This window comes from Rhopalosiphum maidis, chromosome 1, assembly GCF_003676215.2.
Source record: "Rhopalosiphum maidis isolate BTI-1 chromosome 1, ASM367621v3, whole genome shotgun sequence".
NCBI lineage: Eukaryota > Metazoa > Arthropoda > Insecta > Hemiptera > Aphididae > Rhopalosiphum > Rhopalosiphum maidis.
Genome location: NC_040877.1, coordinates 85,690,971 through 85,713,926, shown reverse-complemented (window position 1 = coordinate 85,713,926; position 22,956 = coordinate 85,690,971). Strand labels below are relative to the sequence as shown.

The following is a 22,956-nucleotide window of genomic DNA, read 5'->3' as shown; positions in this document are numbered from 1 at the left end:
CAACTCAACGATGACCATGAAAAACATGGAATATCGTCTTTGGTAGTATTTTTTTAAACATAAAATTGATCACTTAACGTGGCAGAGTAAATATTATTATATACATTATTATTGTTGTAAGGAAAACAATGCAATCGAGTTATTATTTTTTTATTTATTTAGGTTATTTTTGAAATTATTTTATTTTCATTTTTAGACAACTAGATCAAAACCATTTGACTGAGATCGACGATCAGTGCTTCGACCAACTATCTCAATTGAGGAATCTCCGACTGGAAAATAACAAACTCACTAAAGTTCCTAAACAAGCGTTAAGCCTAGTCCCTACCTTAGAAGCATTGTGAGTACCAATTCATATTTATTTGGTTACTTATAAGTATCAATTATTGTACAATTTTAATAAAATAAAAACCAAAAAAATAAATTTCAACTAACCTTGGAAATCTATTCATACAATATTTAAATACATTTTAAACTGTTTTTGCTTTCAAATGATAATAAAAGTTTGTTATACAATGCAAGCAGGGCATTTTTAGGATTTTTCCTCCATCCATTCACCCTCAAAGTTGTCTTAAAATTATGATAACTTAATGACATAAGCCCAAGATATATTTCCAAAGTAGCATGTATAACTCACTCTCTGAGAAATTAAACATGTTATACTACAAGTTAAAACTAAATTAAAACTACATTTTAACATAATTATTACTTTATAATATTATTCATGTATAGTAATAGTAATTAAATTCTATAAAATAGAATTTAAATTAGTATTTTTTAGACTTAACTCATCAACGGCTTCATCTGGTATAATTATGTTTGACATTCGAGTGACATACCAACGAACTTATTTATCATCAGAGCATGGCCGTTCGGCTAGTTAGGCTATAATAAACTATATAATTGTACTTAAATACTTCATTAAAAGATCTATTACTGTCTATAACTGTGTGTGCACATTTAGAATATTACCTCGTTTTTATTTATCCAGAATAAACGATTTGTATTTAAATATTAAGTATTATTGTTATTTGACATTCAACGCCATACCCCTACTGATGTAGTTGTGATTTTTTTTTTTGCTTTATAAAATCACCCACCTATAAATTTATAAGTTCTTGAAAAACAATGTCAAGAAAATGTTAATGTAACCCACATCGATATCTATACCTCCTCTCCGAGAAATACGTCACTGCTAATTGCTCACTGGATGCGGTTGATATAATATTTTGTTAAATTTAAAATTGGAGCAGTAAGGCGATATGCTTATGCAATAATGATGCATTCGTGCGTAGGTATCAAAAATCAATAGAAGTAATAACTATAAAATTATAATAAATTATTATTTCTTGGTGTATTACAAACTAAGTTATGTTAAATAAAAATGTCAAGAATAATTTTAATATCTTAGGGAACATCTTGATAGGAAAAAATGAGTGTTCCGTTCAATTTTTTTTATGCATAACAAAATTAGTTCCATACTTAATGCGAGATTGTAAAATATGTTAATCCTTATACATTATTAATTTACGAGATAGGTATATTTACTTTTTACAACTTGAGCCAACAAAGGCTATTTTAGTTTATAAAATCGTTTTAACGTTTTATCAAGTTTCTACATACATTAAGAACTCTATGAATAGATTAAGTACATATCTAATCGTTTTAGCAGTATTACTCATCAGTTATATTTGTTAAATTGTTTTTCGGTTTACTTAAAATTTAACAGTATTTTGTTTTCTCATTATTATGACTTATACATTTAACATTCGTTATAAATGCTCATCTTTGTGAATACTATTCAATTAATAAGCGAAAATATTATTATCTTTAGTAAATACACGAGAAAGGAAAAATAAAATCAGTTTAATTTATTGATTTACCGTAGAAACTTCTTGATAATTTTAAATATTTTGTAAAAATAAAATTGCATACTGGAAATTAGGTTTATATGAATTCGACATATCGTATCTCTTCAAACTTGCATATGACTCTTGGATGTAAAAAAAGAACAAGATCAGGTTTTATTGTTAGTACACATGTCGCCAGTTTTGCGACTCGATAAAAATCCCCTTAGGGGCCAAGTGGCTGCGTTGCGTGACGAGAAAACTTTATTATTTAGGATTTTTTGTTGTTATTATTTTATTCAGTTGCTTTCCTATTTCTATCTTTTTATTTTTTCCTCAAAGGCCGTTACAATGATGATAAAAAAAAAAAAAGAAAAGTGAAATAGAATTTTTGTTGTAATTTACTTAAGGTTTTAATATAACAATTCAATAAATTAATTGTTATTTATGATTTTTAAAACACGATATTCTATTGAAACCGTTAACGTATAAATGAAAAAAAAAAATAAAATGGTCCAAAGCAATAATTTAAATTTATTGATACATCATTCGTAAACAACTATAAATTTAAAGGATTTTTATCTGTGTACTGATATTTTGTTATGTGATTATATAAATATGTTTAATTAATATTAAAATAATTTTTTTATTGTATCATTTGATTTTTCAAGTTATAAATATATTTTAACATAGATTTATAGCTTTAATACGTGGGTATTAATTATTGGAACTCCGCAGTAAATTGATTATTCATAAAACCTTAAACCATTCCATTCATATTTGTATACATCATGTTGTGATCATAATAATAAAATAATTCATAATCATTGTTTATTTTTATTTTAACAAAAGGTATTGGATTTTATTTGTTCTTAGAAAGTCCTCATCATACAACGTATTATGTTCATTCCATTCACAGAGATTATAGTATACACAATACAAATAAGTAATAACTTCAATCGACCTGTTTGGATTTAATTTTCCAACAAAATGCGGTTTCTTCGTTGATAAAAATATACACAATTATATTATATAAATATAATATAATATAATATTATTACTATTTTTAGTGATCAGTAAAATATAATGTTTGGATTTTTAATGTACCTGATTTTAGTTTTCAAGAAACTACCGAGCTTAACACAGTTTCTATTATTTTCTCACCAATAATAGTCATCTACAATTTAGTACGAAATGCATTATATTGACAGAATTTCATGACATTGATATTGGGTTAGTTATCCGTACAACTTCATAAAGTTGCATTTAAGAAGTCCAAATCATGTTTACTGTAGACAATCAGCTAACCTAATCTACTAACTAACCTAATATGCGCAAAGGATTTCTATTATTCCGCTAAGTGTTAAGCAATAAAAATAAAAGAGCATTATTACACAAGAAATCAGGAATGATGTATGGTTATAGTCTAAATAAATAGTAAACCTGGCCACAATGTAGATACTCGTAAAACTATTTTGATATATTGACTTTTTTTTTAAGTGATCATTAATTTGTTTGTTTGTTTTTTTTTTTTAAACGGTTAGGCATTGTTATTTTTAATTAGAGATATTTATTTACAGACAACACTTTATGTACAGGACATTTTATTTTTAATTCATATTTTTATTTCAAAAATATACTTTTCTTAATATTTAATCTTAATTCCATAATCCAATTCAGGGGTCACCAATTAATATTTTTAATAGGGCCATATTTTTTTTTCTTGTCTGTGAACAGTATGCGGCCTGCGATCCGCCATTTGTTAATCCCTGACCTAATCAATCACATTTCACTTATGACATTGTGTTGTGTAGATATAATATTTTTAAACAATAAAATTTAGACATTTTAAAGAAAAAAAACCAGATATTATAATAAATAAATATTTATTTGCATTTAAATTGCACGCTGGTTTGAAAATAAATATATTTGTATAGTTTTGTTAATATAATATGGTGTTTTCTTAAAAAAAAAAAGCAAATAAAAAAGAAATAGAAAATTAAGAATCCTAAAATTTTTTTGATAAAAATAAACGTTTTCAAATGTTTTTAAGTGTTATAACTTAAATGATTATTTAATTAACTATATATTTTATCTACGTTTTAGCATTGCCGTATTGTAAAAGAAAAAATATACAACTATTTTCGTTGGTTGGATATAATTAATTATTATAGTGATAATATTTCGATAAATTAATTGAATGTATTGTATTTGTGTAATTAATTGATTATATTCTAATCGTTGTTTATACGATCGTATGATTACACATTAATCTTAATATTTAATTACAGAAACTTGGGAAGTAATTCAATTGTAGATATTTCAAATGACTCATTTTCCTCGTTACCCAATCTGGTCATACTGTAAGTATATATAAATATTTTTTATCTGTAAATATATAATTTCTAAAATGTATTATACATTAATTTAAATATTATTGTACCGTATTTACGCAGGCAACTCAATATAACATATTTTTTTACAAACAACAAATCCTAATAAATAAAATACTATTATTTACACTTATTAGTTATAATAGATATCACTATTTTCAATGAAAAAAGTATATTATAATGACGGGAATCAACTATAGTTCTATAATAAATGTGACAGCAACAATATTATAAAACTTATACAAATAAATAAATAAATAAATAAAAATATATTATACAATATCATGGAAGTTTCGATACGTTTGATTTTCGTATTAAATACTGATTTTTATTTAATGAATATCGTTAAAAAATTAGTTACATAAAATACATTTATTATTTACCATACTTTTTTCCATTTTTATTATCATTTCTCGATATACCTGCTTATAAGCACATTATGAAAATTAACAAATATTAAGTAATATATACGTTATTATTTAGTTTTAATGTACATTTATTAGATATAAAGACGTTTAAAATTGTATTCCACTCAAAGTATCATTAATTGAAACAATTTTTGATTATATTGATTTATTAATGTTTCTTCTTTATTTTTTTTTCATGTTGGATTATTAATTTCAACATATAAAATACACATATTAGTTTTATAACCCTATACTTAAAAGTGGCTTTTGCTTGTGACATAATGTTAAAAGCTATAAATAAAACAATATTTACGGTATATTATTTTGAAGTATATCTTTGACCATTCTTAACACGTAGTATTATAAGTTTGCTTATATCGTGATTTAGTGTAATAATTTACTGTACGGACATATTATATGTTCTTCGAATAATGTATTAAAACATAATAATATATATTTTTCTGTACTATAAAAACTATTTATTATAGTTTTTGTTTCGTGAATACACTTTGTTCGGTTAAAAGATAATTATAACACAATAAATTATAATATTTTTAAAAATATTTATAAAACTAAATATTTATTTTATTGTAGAAATGCCAATTACTGAAAAAAAATATGAAATACAAATGATCACATTTTTAATCGAATTAACACTTTAAATTAAATATTTTTCATTTTAATTTGTTTAATATCTAATCTATATGTATCATAAGTAAATCGCGCTAATATATATTCATTTTTTACAAAGTTCTTACTAAGTATAATATTTACAGGCTACTTAAGAGAAATCAAATCGGATTCGTGGATGAAACTGCGTTTGAGAGCCTTACTTCTTTGAAAATATTGTGAGTATTGGTTATCAATATTTTTAATTGTATTATGTCATAAAAATGTCTAGATTAATTTTATAGCAATTATTATAATTCATTTTCTATGGAACTCTATTTTTATTTGATTTTTATTAGTATGGGGGTACGTCTATAATTTATAATTATAAATAATAGAGCCAGTGAATTTTTATTTATGTCGAAACTAAAATAACGTTCGTTATATTTATATAAATAATTATTACATGCATACTATAATTGCATAGACAAAACCTTGTAATATTACAAGATATTAAAGGTTTTTAAAAATGTTTTATTTGTTTTTTTTTTCGATAAAAAGTAGGTATACTTTAATAATATTTTTGATCTGATTTAATCTCTATAATATAATATATCTAAGTACATTAAAAAAATTATTATAGTAATATGTAGAAATAATTATATAATATAATTTTTATTATAAATTATTAATATATTATTATTTATCAATCAATATAAATAATATTTATTAAATTATCATTTGAATACTCGTAAGTTTTAACTTTAACTTAATAAATAATAGAATGTAATTTATTTCTGGTAAACTAAGATTATTTGATAAATTCCTTTTTCATAGTTGAGAACTGTATTGAAGTTACACATTGTTTTGTTAAAGTTTTTACATAAATTATTTTTGTTTCGTAAAACTTATAATAATATTAAACCTAATATTATTTTAAATATAGTTTAAAGTTCTTGTATATAATACAAAGCCAAAGAATACAAATGTATTGTTTCTAGTAAGGTAATTACACTTATAGCTTACATATTACACCAATTTATAGTTTAGAAAATCTTTAATTGTGCCGAATAACAGCTGGTGTAGTTTTGGAATATCTTGTAAGTGACTTTTAAAATCTTTAATGTTAAAGACTAGACATGAAGCATCGGTTGCAGCTGTTCCTTCCCAAGGGAAGTATCGTTAAGACTAATTAATATAATTTATTTATTATTTTGCATAATTTAAAGGTCGCTTTCAGATTTGTATTATGCTTTTGTGTATCACTTTTTACAAAAAAAAAAAAACAAAGGCATAATAATAATAATATAAAAAAAAAAATATTGAAACCTTTATACAATAACAGTAATTTATTGTATGTATAAATTACGTCCACACCTTTTGTATAATCGTAGTATATTTTACTGAAAACCCATTGAATCAAATTAATACGGTACTTAAATTTATACAACAATTAACGTTGGGTAATATAAGATCTCTACGTTCTACACCTATAATTACAATCGATTTATTTTATCAAGACCGTTTTGTACAAATTGTTTATTATCATTTGTATCTTATCTAAAAAAAAAAAAAAAAATCCAGAGGCACTTTGAAATAATTATTGTTTTTATTGTACTGTTAGATAGCGATATCGAGCAGTGAGCCCGGCGACGGCGATGGTGGCGTCGTTGTTAATGGCGACGGCGGCGGCGGTGGTGGTGTGGTGTCAGTGGTGGTCAGTTGGCTGGGTATTACTTTTTGTGTAGTCGTTGTTAAGTGGGCCAAAATAATTTTGATTTTCCGCTGACTGCTTTCCGGTTCATTTTCCCGGAAAGCCAAATAACGCACAACGCCGAAGTTCTCGAGAGCAGAAAAAAACATTTGCTAGATACACCCTCCGGGGATTAATCGTTTCAAATCGTCGTCTGGAGTGATAATAAAACCAAAAAAACTCCGCCTTTTATTTCATTGGTTTTCACGTGGAGGACAGTAAAAATAAAAAATATAAACACAGCGCGACACTTACGAAGTACCCGTGTTATATTATATTACTATGGCGGGCGGTAAAGCTTAGCGTGAGAAATGCAAAAATATTACGACCACGGTAAGAGGCAGGTAGGTTTACGGCTGTTAATTTTTAAACTATAAGGAAACCCATTTTATCAAAAACTGGTTTTTGGTTAATAATCTTCGTTTTTTTTCGATTATCAAGAAAAGTACTGAAAATTCTATACTTTCGACCCTCCAAAGGTGATACTAGTTACACTTATTTCCTATCGGAGCGTATACGTATATTGAAATCCAAACATTTTCACTGCTCCAAAAGTTGATGACAGACAGACACAAAAAAAAAAAACACACTCGCACACACATACAAATAATTCTAAAATCAATACATTTACGCCCCGTTCGGGATCAGTAAGGGATACTAAGCTAAATAAATTGCACGCATATACGCTACGACAAAAGAAAAGCAATTTATTGTATAGCATATAATCATAATAATTACAGCACTTCATCGATGTCGGTGCATTATACTCACCAGGCGTATTAAATGGATAAAAAAAAAAACTTTTATCAGCCTCGTCAATTTGCCGTCGTTGAATCCTTGTAAAATCACACACACGTTTCTTCCGTTCCTAAAATACACAACACTGGCGTCGCCGTCGCCGGGGGAAAGCTTATTTCACGGCGTATTTAACCGTACCGACCGGGTCAATGGGTTGCAATCGTCTTGTCGTCGGTCGTCTGTCTTTCGGTATCGCTTTTTATTATTATTATTATTATTATTATTTATTTTCGCGCTGGGTCGAAGACCTCTCGTGGAAAACGTCACCATCACCGCCGCCGCCGCCGCCGCCGCCGCCGCCGCCGCCGCCGTCTTACGCTGCACATAATAAATCGGAGGGCGTTTATGATTGTTGCGAGATATTTTATCTCAGCCGTCGTCGTAATATAATAACAATAAAATCGGATTTTACGAGACGAAGGATTATTACGTATATTACTATACGTTTCATCCTCCATTTTTCTCATTTTTCGCGTCCGTTTATATAATACAGTATATAATATAGAATAATAATATAGAATACCGTGCGTATGCAACGCGTATTAAATCTCGTGTGTATTTTCCAGGGAACTCGACGACAATCAGTTGGATACGATCCCGGTCGCTCTTGCCAAGTTGACATCTCTTCAGGAGCTGTAAGATGATTATTATTATTATTATTATTATTATTATTACCATTGCGAATATTTTTTAATAAATAACGAATAAATATGTATAAACCACGTTTATATATACGTGCGCACACATGTACTAAACTCGCGCCTTTAACTCATTGAAGTGTGTTGGACGGTTTTTGGCATACGAGGCACAACTGTACTTGTCCACTTGGGTTGCGGTTTTTGCACCTCGTTTTACGATCCCTCCCCAGCAATTTTCCCTAACACGTCATAGTCTGGTGTTTTAAATTCAGAACTGTCTGTATTTTTTTCACTTTAACGACATAATTATTCGAAAACTTTTTCATTCGCAAAATTCATTTATAAAAATAAAAATAAATACGCTGTATCGTACAATTCGCATTCACTTCATATACTGGAAACCATGTTTAAAATGTTTGTATATATTTATTTTGTGTACCTACTCGTATATTTAAATGAATGAATAACACAATTTGAATGGAAATTTCGATTTAATTAAAGACTAACAGAATTGTTACGAATGATATTATTTTTAAATTATAATCTTATAAATTCATATATTGCTAGAGATTTACGACACATTAAAAAAAAAAAAAAAAATAATAATTATAGATCTCATAAGGTCTATGAAAATAGTAACAGTAATAATAATATATAAATATAGAATAAACAAGAAGTAGTTTTTCTGTAACTTTAGAATATTTGGCTATCGTTAAAATCATTATAATTTTTTTCTCAAAATTATTTTAATATTTTAATATATATAAATTAAAATGTAGTAATATTAATCTAAGAATTTCATTTTCATTTTTATAGCTATAAGTTTTATGTACAATAAATTTAATTTGAATGTATGTATAGGTGTGCTTGAAAGTTATAAATTTATTTGAGACGTAAAAATGAATTAAACGCATATAATTTAATACTACATTTTTTAGTTTTTAATAGCTTTCGTACAGAGTTTTAACGATTTACTAGCTATTTCAAACGATGGAATTATAAATTTTTCTCGGTTTTTAAGTGAAAAAACCGAGAGTAAAACCGTTTGAAACACCAATGCTTTATCTTTTTCAACACCTTCGAGGTCCGAATTTTTTTTTTTTTTTATTTATTTATTATATAACGTTATGTATTTAAAAAATACCATTTAATGTAAAAGATAATATATTTTTTAATATCTTTCATGTTGCCAAAATATAAAACCGAAACAAATTATTCGTTTCTCATCTTTACTCGTTATCTTGAATATAAAAATGTATAGATATAAACCTATACAATTAATGATATTACGTATTTAAACTGTTTTAATGTCATATTTAGACAAACATTTTTTAGTTCGATTGTTAATTTATACCTAAACTAATAACACATCTATGAATGTTTATAAATTCACTATTTGGAATACGTCCAATAGTTTTGGTTATAGCTAAAATTAATAAATAATTATTGTTAATCTTTGGAATAAACTTTGAATACGTTCCAAAAAATAATAAACGAACTAATATGAAATTGCTTACGATGTGCTTTATAAGTTTGATACAATAAAACTAATTTGTGAACAGCGTGAATATTTTTAATGACACGGTATCATGAAATAATAACAATAATAGTGAGTAATATAATTGTTAAAAAAAATATATATATATATATATATATATATGCATAACAATGAGTTTTGTCTTTTGTATAAAATAAAATTCTTTTGTCTGCAATATTTATATTGTGCTAGTTTTAATTTATTTAGATTCGAATCAGATATTTATTATATAATCTAATTAAAAACGAGAAATAGTATTTATCAAATAGAGTGTTAATATAGTGTAACGATATCCATTATTTGCGTTTTTTATTTAGTAATGTACCATTGTAAACTAAATAGTTACATTGAAGTATAAACATAATGTATTACAACTCGATTACAGTTATTTATTTACTTCTATGTCGACAAAATAGTTTGATATGTCTATGTCTAATATACTTTGGATAGATTTATACGTGTTAAATGTAAATATACATTAGAGAAAAAATAAATATCAAAAGATAACACATACATCGAAATAAATACAAATATTAGATACGTTTAAAATACGTATATCATACTATATCATACAGATATAAATGAACATATTATTGTACATACATTGGTAAGAAAATAAATGTGTATTAAAAGTAAAGTGGGTTAGTGCACTAGAGTCGTAAAGAGATATTATGATACGTAGAAGAATACTATTATGGAGAGTAAAAAAAATGAGAAATGAAAAAAAAAAACACTGTAGAAAATAAGGTCCTCAGAGTAAGTATAATATGACGTTTATAAATAACACGATTTTATGAAAATTTGAAAATAATAGTGTTAGGATTTGTTATAGGTATTTTGGGTAACATAAAGTCGAGACATGAATGAATGGCATGGTTTTACTATACTGCGCAAGTTATCTTCAAATAAATTTTGTACTTCATGATAATGTATAACGTATACAATAGATGATACGGCTTAGGTTAAGTTATTGTAGAATAAAGTGTTGCGTAAAATAAAAAGTGTTGTACTCGAAACAAAAAGGTCCTGTCCCCGTTGCGGTAGCCTCTCGAAAGACTTATCAAAACATTATTTCAGATCTTCTGGTAATTTATGACTAAAATAATACGATATTGTTAGTATGGGGTAAAATTCGTATCATAAAAATCTTTTCAGGACACGTGTTATTTACAGTTTTTGTAATAAAACGTAAACGTTTGTTTGTCATAACTTATTATATCATCCATAATACAGGGTATGGGTTACACGAGGTATTGTATTATACATATATATATATCAATATCGCATAAATATTATACTGTGCATAATATCGCATACGGTGCTGTGGTGTTAATAAGAAGACAATATTGATATATTTGCGATATGTTTTAGGTCGTTGTCTGGCAATAATATTAAGTTTGTGCCTGAAGGCGTGTTGCAACGATCACAAGGTCTAGCGTTGCTCGAGCTCAAAGGCAACCCATTGATTGGCGTACACCCATATGCGTTCGCTTCCCTACCGAAATTAAGAAAACTGTAAGTGTAACCGATCTTAAATTTAACACGTTTTTACGTCCTCCCAGTGTATTGTATTTTTCCAGGCTGTGTTTTATCATTACAACAATAATAATTTTATCGTTGTTCCAGAGTATTGTCAGAGGCCAGAGAGCTCACCGAATTTCCAAATCTCAACGGGACGTCGGCACTCGAAGTGCTCCGAATCGACCGGGCGAGCATTTATTCGATACCCGATACGTTGTGTACCACGTGTCCTAAACTAAAAAGCCTGTAAGTGATACTACTCTGCGCGATGTAATAACGAATCAATAATATTATGATTTATTGAATTTTCGTGTATGTTACTTTAGTGACGTCAAATCGAACAGATTATCTAGGATACCGAATCTCAATAAGTGTAAAGAACTCAGAGTGCTGTGAGTTGTTTTTTTTTTGTTTTCACACGTATTTACAACGACGTTTTCATAAAATATTTTATATTATATTATCATTGATTCAAATGTTATTCATTCGACAAAATAGGTTGAAAAAATAAAAATTACCATTATTTATTTTTAATAATTAAAATAATTTCAAGAGGATGATGTACTCTGTGTAACAATGTTACGCACGATCAAAATACAATGCATAATTTATTATAATATGTTATCAAGACAAATTAATTTCAATGTAAAATTATGCAACGCCTAATTAAAGTCGATTATTCGTTTCCTTGTAATAGATAATATAAAATATTATTATCATATTGTACACAAATCATAACGCATAAGATTTATTCTAATTTGATTTTGCAGAGATTTGGCAAATAACCATATAGCGTCATTGGACGGATCGTTGTTCCGTAATCTGACTCATCTCCACGACCTGTTACTCGGTCATAATTACATAACTTCGATACCTAGAGACGCCTTTCATGGATTAGTTCAGCTTAAAGTCTTGTAAGTGCGACGATTACACTACCACTAGATGCCGCCGCCACGTTTAAAACAGAAATAATCGTTGCTAGTAGAATATCTCGACCACGAATAGTGCTCACAGATGGCGTAATAATAATAATATTTATAATAATAATACATTTTTGTTTTTTCAGGGATCTGGAATCCAACAAAATAGACCGTATTGACGACGAAACGTTTTTGTCATTTACCCAACTGGAAGATTTGTACGTATCCGCTGATATATAATATTGTATTAAAATTATTTCTATCTATTACGGTTATATATTTGAAAATGAGTATAATAAAAAACATTTACAGAAACGTGGGCAAAAACGTATTCGAACATCTGCCTACCAAAGGACTGGAGAGATTGCTACACTTGAAAACGTTTAACAACCCGAACCTTAGACAATTTCCGTCTCCCGAACATTTCCCCAGAATCCAATCTTTGGTGTTATCATATGCCTACCATTGTTGTTCGTTTTTGCCCCTCCAGTCCGATGATGATTCACCGCCCTCTTCCCAGACGAGTCTTCACGAATCTGTCATATTCCCAGCCAACGAAAACGATTTTGACATGACTCTCTGGAACTCCAGCATGTCTGACATATGGCCTCAATTGCGTTAGTATAAATACAACAGTATCCATTCGAAATGTTTAACAAAAAAATATCCACAGAACAAAGCTTCGTGATTAAATTAATCTGAGAAAAAAAACAAACACAATAAATTATTATATTATGCAATATAAAAAAAACTTTTAATAATATTAAATACATAAAATAAAATTCAATTGTTTTAAATTAAAAATATTTTTACAAAATAATATTATGTAATAGTATTTAATGTCATACTATAAAATATTAAATTGAAATGAAATAATTTTTTTTTTAAATAATTGAATTATACATTTTTATATTTTTATTTTTTTATTGTACATAGAGAAAGTATATAGAGTTTAAGATGATATATAAAATGTATAATAAAAATAACAACATTAACCACTTCTATGAAATGCTTGTGGTGTTCGTAGAAAGTTAATATAACATAATAACATAATTCAACGTATAAAAAAATTAACTATAAAATATAAAATAGTCCATAAACTATATTTAAAAAAAAGAAGAAATAACTATAAGTTTATTATTCTTTATTAATTAAATTAATCTAACTTACTCGTTTACCTGTATTATTTTTATACTGATATATTCGAAAATATATAGATAAATCTTTATTAAGATGCACCTTTTTCAATATAGAACTTCCAAAATATTTTGTTATTTTTGTTATACAAATTCTGACCTCATCAAATTGAATAAAATGGTCGTTGATCGATTTCGAAATCTTTTGCCCAGCGTCCTTTTTGCAATTTTATACTTTTACTCTATGTTGACTGTGCTTATTATTATAAAAACAACTTTTCATATTATTAATATTTATGTATTTATTAAATGCCAATAACTGTCTTGACGTATCACCCATCATACTCTTATTTAGTTACGATAACTAGTGGCAATACAATAAATATAAATACCTATATTCGTGATATTTTAAATTTCTATTCTCTAAATACATAGTATGTAATGTTATTTTAAATAGATAAATATTAAAATTATTAATTTTAATGACACTGAGCATAGACAACAATATTAATATTCCTTAGTTGTGAAAATATTTCCATTAAAAATTATTCATATTGAATAATAATAAAGACGACTTAATTATAAATATTTTTTTATATTGTTAAATAATCATTGGCAGGAGGCGTTTACAAAAATATATTTATAGGTGACTAATATATACAAAGAGTGAGGAATAACACTGTTACACGATTGTTTTTTAATATTATTATTTTTTTTTTATGTCTGCTCAGTATCCATATAATAAAAATGATAATAATATGTATATGTTATTGAGACGTATTGAATTGCAATGTATAACTGGCATTCATATGAAATCTAATATCGACACACGGTTGAAGTACAACAGGAATACACATTTTGTTATCATGTTTCGTAACGTCAAAATAATTTATAATATTCTCCGAATTTTCAATATAAATATTCAATCTATAAACTTTTGTTTCTTATAGTAATTTTGTATTGTGTCATTGTGTGTACATTTGGTATTATATAAATATACAAGCACGTACTTTTAAAGTTTTTTTTGTAAAGGAAAAAGTTATTATATTTAGTTCTTAGAGTTTTCAAACCTGCATTTACGGATATTATTTTCTGAATATCATATTTAAAAATTTAATTTAAATAACTAAATTATAGTTGTAATGATTTTCACTGAATATATACTAACATAAGTATTGATAATATTACAATTCTTAAAAACTGAAAATCGTCTGTTGAATAATGAAATTAAATTTGAATATACCTCAATTTTAATTTAACATGAAAGGTATTATAATGTTATTTTGTTGATTTTAAATAAACAAAAGCATTTAGCAAAAAATCAAAAACTTTTTTTTAATGTTCTCATGATGTGGACAGTAACTTTTTTGTGAATTCGTGATTATCATATACAAATATGATTTACTCCTGTGAGTTTTCATTCTTGTTCCAAAATCATTATTATATGATATTTTTCAATTTAACAAAAAAAACTTTAAACTGCGATAAGCATTTTAATTTATTTATTTTTAATTAGTTCCTTATTAACTCAATTGTATAAACTTTATATTATAAAGAATTTAAACAGATGATAAAATATGAATATATCGGTTTTGAAAGAGTTAACAATTTTTTTTTTTTTATAACAATTTATTAGTTCTTCATAGTAAAAAAAATATAATTGTACATTATTTTTGAAAACAAAAAACGCTACTTATTGCCTTATTTTTAAAGAAGGTTCCGATAACTCGACATTTTTAATATGTCATGCCTAATCAATCTCTAATAAAATTATTATCCTCTTAGTAAAATACCTAGTAGTTCTGATTAAAATTCTAAATGATTAAACGATAAATATATTGATTTAACGATGATGGTTTTTGATTACCTGTCATCACCTTTCAGGGAAGTAAAATGCTATGTATTTTAACTTTGAGGGTGAAATCTGGTAGAAAATTTGATCTGGTTGGTACTTTATAAATGTACAATTTTTGTATTTAATCATCCTGCTGTAATACTAATAGTAAAAAAAATAATTTTATAGCTGTATATAAAAAAAGTATACTTAATAATATGGCTGACACATAATTTCCGTTCAGTATTGCTTTTTTATATAGGTACCATTGATATATAATTGAATTATAATTTAATAGTTACATCCATTGAAGTGATCTACTCAACATGTAATGTGTATTTTTACCAATGAAGTAATAAACGTTCATGTTACATATTGATAAAAACCAAGTTTAATTGATGATTTGTTTAAAATATTACTTCATAAATGTTGATTCAATAAATATAATATATTTCTTTAAATATTAAAGCAACCATAGTTGTAATTCGTACTAATAGTGTTAGCTGGGGGTGATATCAATATTTAGTCTCTGTACCGTGTCTGGCTTGTTTTTTTTTTTTTTACAATAACAGCAAATAAAATGTCAAATAAAAAATTCTATTGAAATAATATTATTATCTACTTGAGATTTTTTCAAGTATTGTAGAATAAAACTTTTGGAGTTATTTAATTTTTTATATTTAGAGTTGTGCACTTATTGTTTAACAAACGCAAGCCATCTGCAAATGACATTTTGCGTTTTACTAAAAAAGTCATCCACCCCCTTTATAAATAATTATTAAATTTAATTCATTCATTCTTATTTTTGTTAATATCCAGTCAACTGCAAATTATATATCTATATGAAACTATTCATGCATTTATTTTTACATAAATAAAAATTTAAAGTTGAAAATCGTGATAATTTTACAGAAAATTTAAGTAAAAAGTTTGGGACGCAAGTCAATGATCTGTGGGATTCATTTGGTTCAGACTTCACGTATCCGGGAAATTTACCATCGTACATGGAAGAATATTTTGAAGAACAACAATTAGAAGGAAAGTCACAAGATGTAATGTCGTCAAAAATTAAGTGCTTACCACTTCCCGGTAAATATTTACATTAATCCATATGTGATATAATAAGGCAGTGACAGGAGATTTCAACTAAATTTGTTGCTATAGGTCCATTCTTACCATGTCAAGATCTATTCGATTGGTGGACATTGAGATGTGGAGTATGGGTGGTGTTCTTATTAGCCATGTTGGGCAATGGAACAGTGGTATTCGTGTTAATATTTGCCAGAAGTAAAATAGACGTGCCTAGGTTTCTTGTATGCAATTTGGCCGCAGCCGATTTCTTCATGGGCCTCTATTTAGGTACCGTATTAAAATAACTTATGAACCTGTCCAACCATTACAATGCAACTTATCTATCGATTTCTAACCGATATATTCGTATACTGATCATTTTACAGGTATATTAGCTGTCGTTGACGCTGGCACTTTGGGAGAGTTTAAAGTTTTCGCGATACCTTGGCAAATGTCTGCAGGTTGTCAGATAGCTGGAATGTTGGCAGTGTTAAGTTCAGAACTTTCGGTGTATACACTGGCCGTCATCACATTGGAAAGAAATTATGCGATCACGCACGCCATGCATCTAAACAAACGCCTGTCACTTAAACACGCGTCGTACATAATGCTTTGTGGTTGGATTTTCGCCGGCGGGATGGCCGCGTTGCCACTGTTCGGCGTGTCGGACTACCGCAAGTATGCCACGTGCCTGCCATTCGAGACTACCACTGGCACATGGAGTTTGGTGTACGTAGTATTTCTGATGTTTATAAATGGCGTAGCATTTTTCATACTCATGGGATGCTACTTGAAAATGTATTGCGCTATCAGAGGCTCCCAGGCCTGGAATTCTAACGATTCGCGGATCGCTAAACGTATGGCATTGCTCGTGTTCACCGATCTGCTGTGCTGGGCCCCAATTGCATTCGTATCGTTGACAGCTATTTGTGGCTTTCACCTCGTATCGCTAGAACAGGCCAAAGTGTTCACGGTGTTTGTGTTGCCGCTGAACTCGTGTTGCAATCCTTTTCTGTACGCCATACTGACGAAACAGTTTAAGAAAGACTGCGTGATGATATGCAAAGCTATCGAAGAGTCGAGAGTGACCAGAGGCATCGGCAGGTGTAGACACAGCTCCAACTTCAGCAACAGGCAGACGCCGGCCAACACCAACAGTCTAGTTGATAGGTCGTCGCGAGACAATTATCCTCATCCCCCGTGCAGCTGTAACGTTAAATTGTTGGATGACAAGTCCGTGAAAACGGAAGAGACGTTCTACGATTGGCTGAACATCAAATTCAGAAGGATAATGTCGTGTTTGCAGCGAGAGTCTGATTCGGGCAGACAGTACATGAGGAGTGACCGGTACGCCTACCAAATCGCTGAAATACAGCAAAAACAACATAAACGTGCGTCGTCGATGTCTTCTAGTGAAAATTACAGTTCGTCGAGATCGGATTCGTGGAGACAACACCACCACCACCATCATCATCACCATTGTGGTGTGCCCTTGAGACTTCTGGATCCAAAACAGAGACGTGCCAGTTCGTGGATTGTGACGAGGAAGACTTCACAAGACTCAAATCTATCGAGCTCGAGAAATGACAGTTCGGGTTCTGCCAACACGGCCAGCACTAGTGTAAGCACAAGGGCTTCCAGGTCCAGCGTAGGTTGTAGCGATCACAAACCAAAGCCTCGGCTGACTCGCCAACCGGCCGTTTTAGACGACCCCGAACTGGTCGTGGGTGGTTCTCCTAACAGATTGAGTGTTCGATTTTTGGCGACTATTCCTTCGGCTGCCGAGACAAGCATTTACAGAGCAGACACTGAGGACGAGGATGATGAAAACAGAATGGACGATTCGTTAAGGCCAGAAAATTCACCAACAACTACTGCCAGTGAAAGGACTACACCACCAGATTCTAAACCATCGTCCCCTCACAGCTAAAATGCCACTATTTTTTTTATATTTAGTAGACTTTAGATAATTTCGTACATACATTTTATAGTCATACCAAGTAAGATTCTGAGACATAGCCATCTTGATCAAATATAGAAACAAATGATAACGTGACACGTGGTAATATCCTCTAAAATGTAACTCTTAATGATGTAACATTTATTATTATTATTAATACTATTTAATAATAGTTGATCCTTACCACACGTGCGTAAACAACTAATAATTAAAATATCATATATTGTAATGTATATTATATTATACCATTATGGAGCATTTTTATAAAAATGCATTACCTACATCATTTTAATCTTTTAAATATCGATGAACAAAAACGCCGAGTCTTAACTTATGTTTTTATATTATTCAATTTATAATATATAAGAATACTGTCTTTTAAATTACATTTTTTTTTTTTTTTACTTTATTTACCTATTACATAGTGTGGGCAAATATTCTTTATAGTCTATAAACATTCGTAAGTAAGTAGATAATAATTATAACATATTATTGGTGTTTTAATCCAATATTATATTCGGTTTGACGAGCTTTAGTCGATCGGTTTAAAGACGAGTTATATATTATAAATTAATATAAAAATAACAGCTCGAGCCAAGACAATACTCTATAGCAAATTAACTAAAAAGGCTGTGTTTTAGTACAAGGAATGACGATATAAATTACGTACCTAGGTTATTATATTTTAATAATAATAATGTTTTTTTTTTTTTTTTTACTATAAGTTTGTGTAATATGTATGTTATATATAAATATGGTTTTGCATTAAAAGTATGTTTCAAAGCAATTGTACGTGTGCCTTATATACAGATACTTATGACGTAGTGAAAAAATAAACTTCTGTTTTGCAGTTAATTATATCCGTGAATGTACAATAGTGAAAATATGTAAATTTGAGACGAGGAAAAAATAATTCTGTCGCTACGTTCACAATACTTAAAAATTATAACAGCAAGAGTATAATATACTTTTTCTAATGTACTCATTGACAATTGCTTTGTGTGATACTTTTCTGGCAAAATTGTATGTTCGCCTGTTCCTGATTCGTGTCATTTTTGCCGGTTTTTTGTACATTTTACTATAATATATTATGTAATAAATTATTATTCATAATTTTGACATTCTATTTTTGATGGGTGCTCAAAATCAACATATTCTGTGTTCATTTTATTTTGTTCCTTATTTAATTTGTATCTAAATTAAAATTTAAGTCCCAGCATATAACGATATAATATTGATGCGGTCCATCTCAATATAGTAGGTTAGAATCAAATGGTTATGCAGAAATATTTCGAATTCGTTCGACGCTATAAAACATTTCACAATACACTAACAACAAAATAAATGTATAATTATTGTTGCTTATTGTTATAAGTAAAAGTAATTCAATATTTACATAAAATGTTATAAAAAAAGAACTGATTTATTACAATGAATATTGTTTTGTTATCAATAGGCAATATTCTGGTTTTAGCTGGCTTGAGTGGTTACAATTTTATCCACTAGGTACTACGGATATATCGTTCCAACATTTTAAACTGAGTAACGCATGTTCTAGTTTTACAATGATGTGTTATTGTTTTTTTTTATATTCCTATGGATGCCTGTCATGAAATTTTGAGTAGAAAAAAATTAAAAAAATTCTAAATTTTAAACTCTGAAGGGTGGTTTCTATTATATAATAATTTAGTTCATATTAGAGTTTAAAAAAATCGAGAAAAGCTTTTCAAAAAGGTCAATTACCCATGCAATACCAGGCTCGATAAAGTTGTATTATTTTAATATGTTGTAATTTAAAAATAAACAACTGTAGATAGGTACTTGAAATTGTTACAGTATATATTATTTATGAGCACTTTCTAATCATGATACAAATAATTATATAATATTTTGTTTCTTACTGAGCCGTAAATAAACATAAATATTTAAAAACATTTTTTTTTTTCATAAATATGATTAGTTATTTTTCTTGAAAGAAATAATTTAATTGATTCAAATTATTATAGGAATTAAATGATTAAATTTATAAAATAAAAATATACTAACGGATACCAAGGAAAAAATATACATAATACAACCATAAGTGATTTATTCTATTTTATCTGTAATTTTAAGACAAATAATTTGACCATAGTGTTATGTTTTTATCAATTTTATGATATCAAATATTCTTCGAAACTTTATTTATTTCATAAGTTTAATATCGTTAAACTTTCTTTTATAGAAGTTTAGTAATTAGTATACATTTTCTATATTAGAGATGGGAAACTTTAAAAGAGTTACCGTCTTATATTTCGAGGAACCAAAAAATCTCACCAGTAAAAAGTCATCTAAGTAATAATTATATTAGAGTGTTATGTATCTTTTACGTCTTGATATAAATAATTAAAATCATTATGTTGCTACTTCGTTATAAATTGTATAAAATGTTCATTTTTACGTTTAAAATTCTGCTCAGTACTAAAGGTTGTTGAACGTAATTTTGAATAGTTAAATCGTTATATTTCAGAAACCTTTGAATAATATTTTAATTATATCTGCGAATTATACGCGTAGCATAGTTAAATTAGTTTCCGTACTTCTAATATTATGTAGTGTGAGATCCGTGTTAAAATTATACGTAATATAATATGTACGAAAACCTATTATACGGCAAATTCCATTATTGCGTTTTCTTAAACAAAATATTTATTATTATCTAAAACTTTTTTTTATTATTATTGAAAATTACTGAAGTGGTGAAGTTCTAATAACTGTACCTTTAACATCTAGTAGTTTAGCACCTTAAAATATAGAGTCTGCACCATTAAATGAATGGAAATTAATGATGTTGTAAAAAATATGTGTTTAAATGCTCACAAAAAAATATAAGAATATAAGATAAAAACTTAGTCATTTTAATATTAATATAATAGTAGGTAGATACCTGCAATTTTAAAAAGAGTAATTATTTTTAACATAAAATACAATGCAAATAAATAAATAATATATACGTGTTTAGTTTTAAATTTTGGATCCTTCTCATTAATTTGATTAAAAAAAAAAATTATTTATGATCAGAAATAAATATTAGTTTGAGACAATTTTCAACAGACAATTAGTAGAGAGGTTAAAAAATACCTAAATAATATGTCTATGATTATAGTTCAATTTTAAATTATGTTAAGCTTAATATTGAGTAAGGAAAAAACTGATTTTTAAATTAGGACACCTACTCACTTTATTTGTATGTGCAGCATACTAATATCATGTTGTATAACTGCAATATACTGGTATCAGTATATATTTTGAATTGATTCATATTATGTGTAAATATTACGAATGATCTAACCTTGCCGACTGGTGAACACTTTACATTACAACACGAGTTATACAAATAATTTTAAATTTCTAAGACCAAGGGCGGGGCGGTTTCAAGACGCAGGCCAAAAGCTTACCATCATTCTGTGACCCAACAATTTCTAATTGACATGTTTCACACATCGGACGTGTTTCGATTATTAATTCACTTAGTTTGCATAATTTATGCTAAGACGGCTGTTGTACACTACATTTAATGTGGGTACCTAATTGTGTTGAAATATTGGCTAAATAAATGCATTATTATAATATATGACGTATTATTATAAGTACGCACTCAGCGCATGTGCATTATTCGTAGCACGCGTGTCAATACTTATTTACTTTGAAACTCCACATTAATTTGGTTTTAAATTGAAACAACTACAAAAGTGCAAATAGAATTACTGTTGTGTTAAAATTATCGCATAGTACACTATTATTATAGTATGAATTCGAAACAGTAGTTTTCAATTCGTTAACCCTCCGAACATTTGTAGTAACTGTGGTAGCTGACAGCGAGTGAAGATAACTACACGACTGTTCTAGAAAAATTGCAATATTCCTTTTAAAACTGTAGACGATGAAATTAACATACTGCAGATTAAAACCAATAAATAACTTACGTGTTATATTATATAATATAATATTAGCATTAATAAAAAAAATTAAACTCGTAAATTAGCAGGACAAAATCCGTTTGAAAAAATATAACACGGACTTGATAGGTGCCATGCCTTAGTTTTCCGATTAAATTTAATAATGAAATCCGATCAGAACGAGTCATATAATTTAATATACTGCCAGTAAAAGAAGCTCCTGTATATTTAAATCACAATAATTATTTGTAGACTGGGAATCTTAAAAATTCAGTGCACTGATACCTTATTAAGTATTCCAGTCAGAGTCACCTGGTAGTATAGGATTTATGCAGTAAATATAAAAGTGTGCCTTTTATAATATTAAAATATAATACTTTTGTGTAGAATCATATGTTCATGTTAAGTCTGCAACGTTGTAATAAGTACAATTGATAATATTTAAAATCGCTCCAAGTAGACGCCTAACTTAATCGTATCAACACCATATGACCACACTACCTTCAGTTTATCTAAAAGATGCATAATATTTATTTTATAACCATATTTAATACCTACCTAATTTATGTTTTTAATTTTTCAATATTATATATA

The 22,956-nt window shown here is 27.8% G+C and overlaps 1 protein-coding gene across 1 annotated transcript in view; it reads left to right on the top strand.

Moving 5' to 3' along the window:
• Positions 1-18,394, top strand: part of LOC113556583 (leucine-rich repeat-containing G-protein coupled receptor 5) — a 76,857-nt gene extending 58,463 nt beyond the window's left edge. Inside the window, exons 5-17 of the mRNA XM_026961626.1 lie at positions 197-340; positions 4,139-4,210; positions 5,424-5,495; positions 8,374-8,442; positions 11,354-11,497; positions 11,609-11,749; positions 11,830-11,895; positions 12,274-12,417; positions 12,570-12,641; positions 12,736-13,040; positions 16,306-16,482; positions 16,558-16,752; positions 16,851-18,394. Of these exons, the coding sequence (XP_026817427.1) occupies positions 197-340; positions 4,139-4,210; positions 5,424-5,495; positions 8,374-8,442; positions 11,354-11,497; positions 11,609-11,749; positions 11,830-11,895; positions 12,274-12,417; positions 12,570-12,641; positions 12,736-13,040; positions 16,306-16,482; positions 16,558-16,752; positions 16,851-18,394 (3,145 nt within the window). The remainder of the gene's footprint in view (positions 1-196; positions 341-4,138; positions 4,211-5,423; positions 5,496-8,373; positions 8,443-11,353; positions 11,498-11,608; positions 11,750-11,829; positions 11,896-12,273; positions 12,418-12,569; positions 12,642-12,735; positions 13,041-16,305; positions 16,483-16,557; positions 16,753-16,850) is intronic.
• Positions 18,395-22,956: the final 4,562 nt, after the last annotated feature.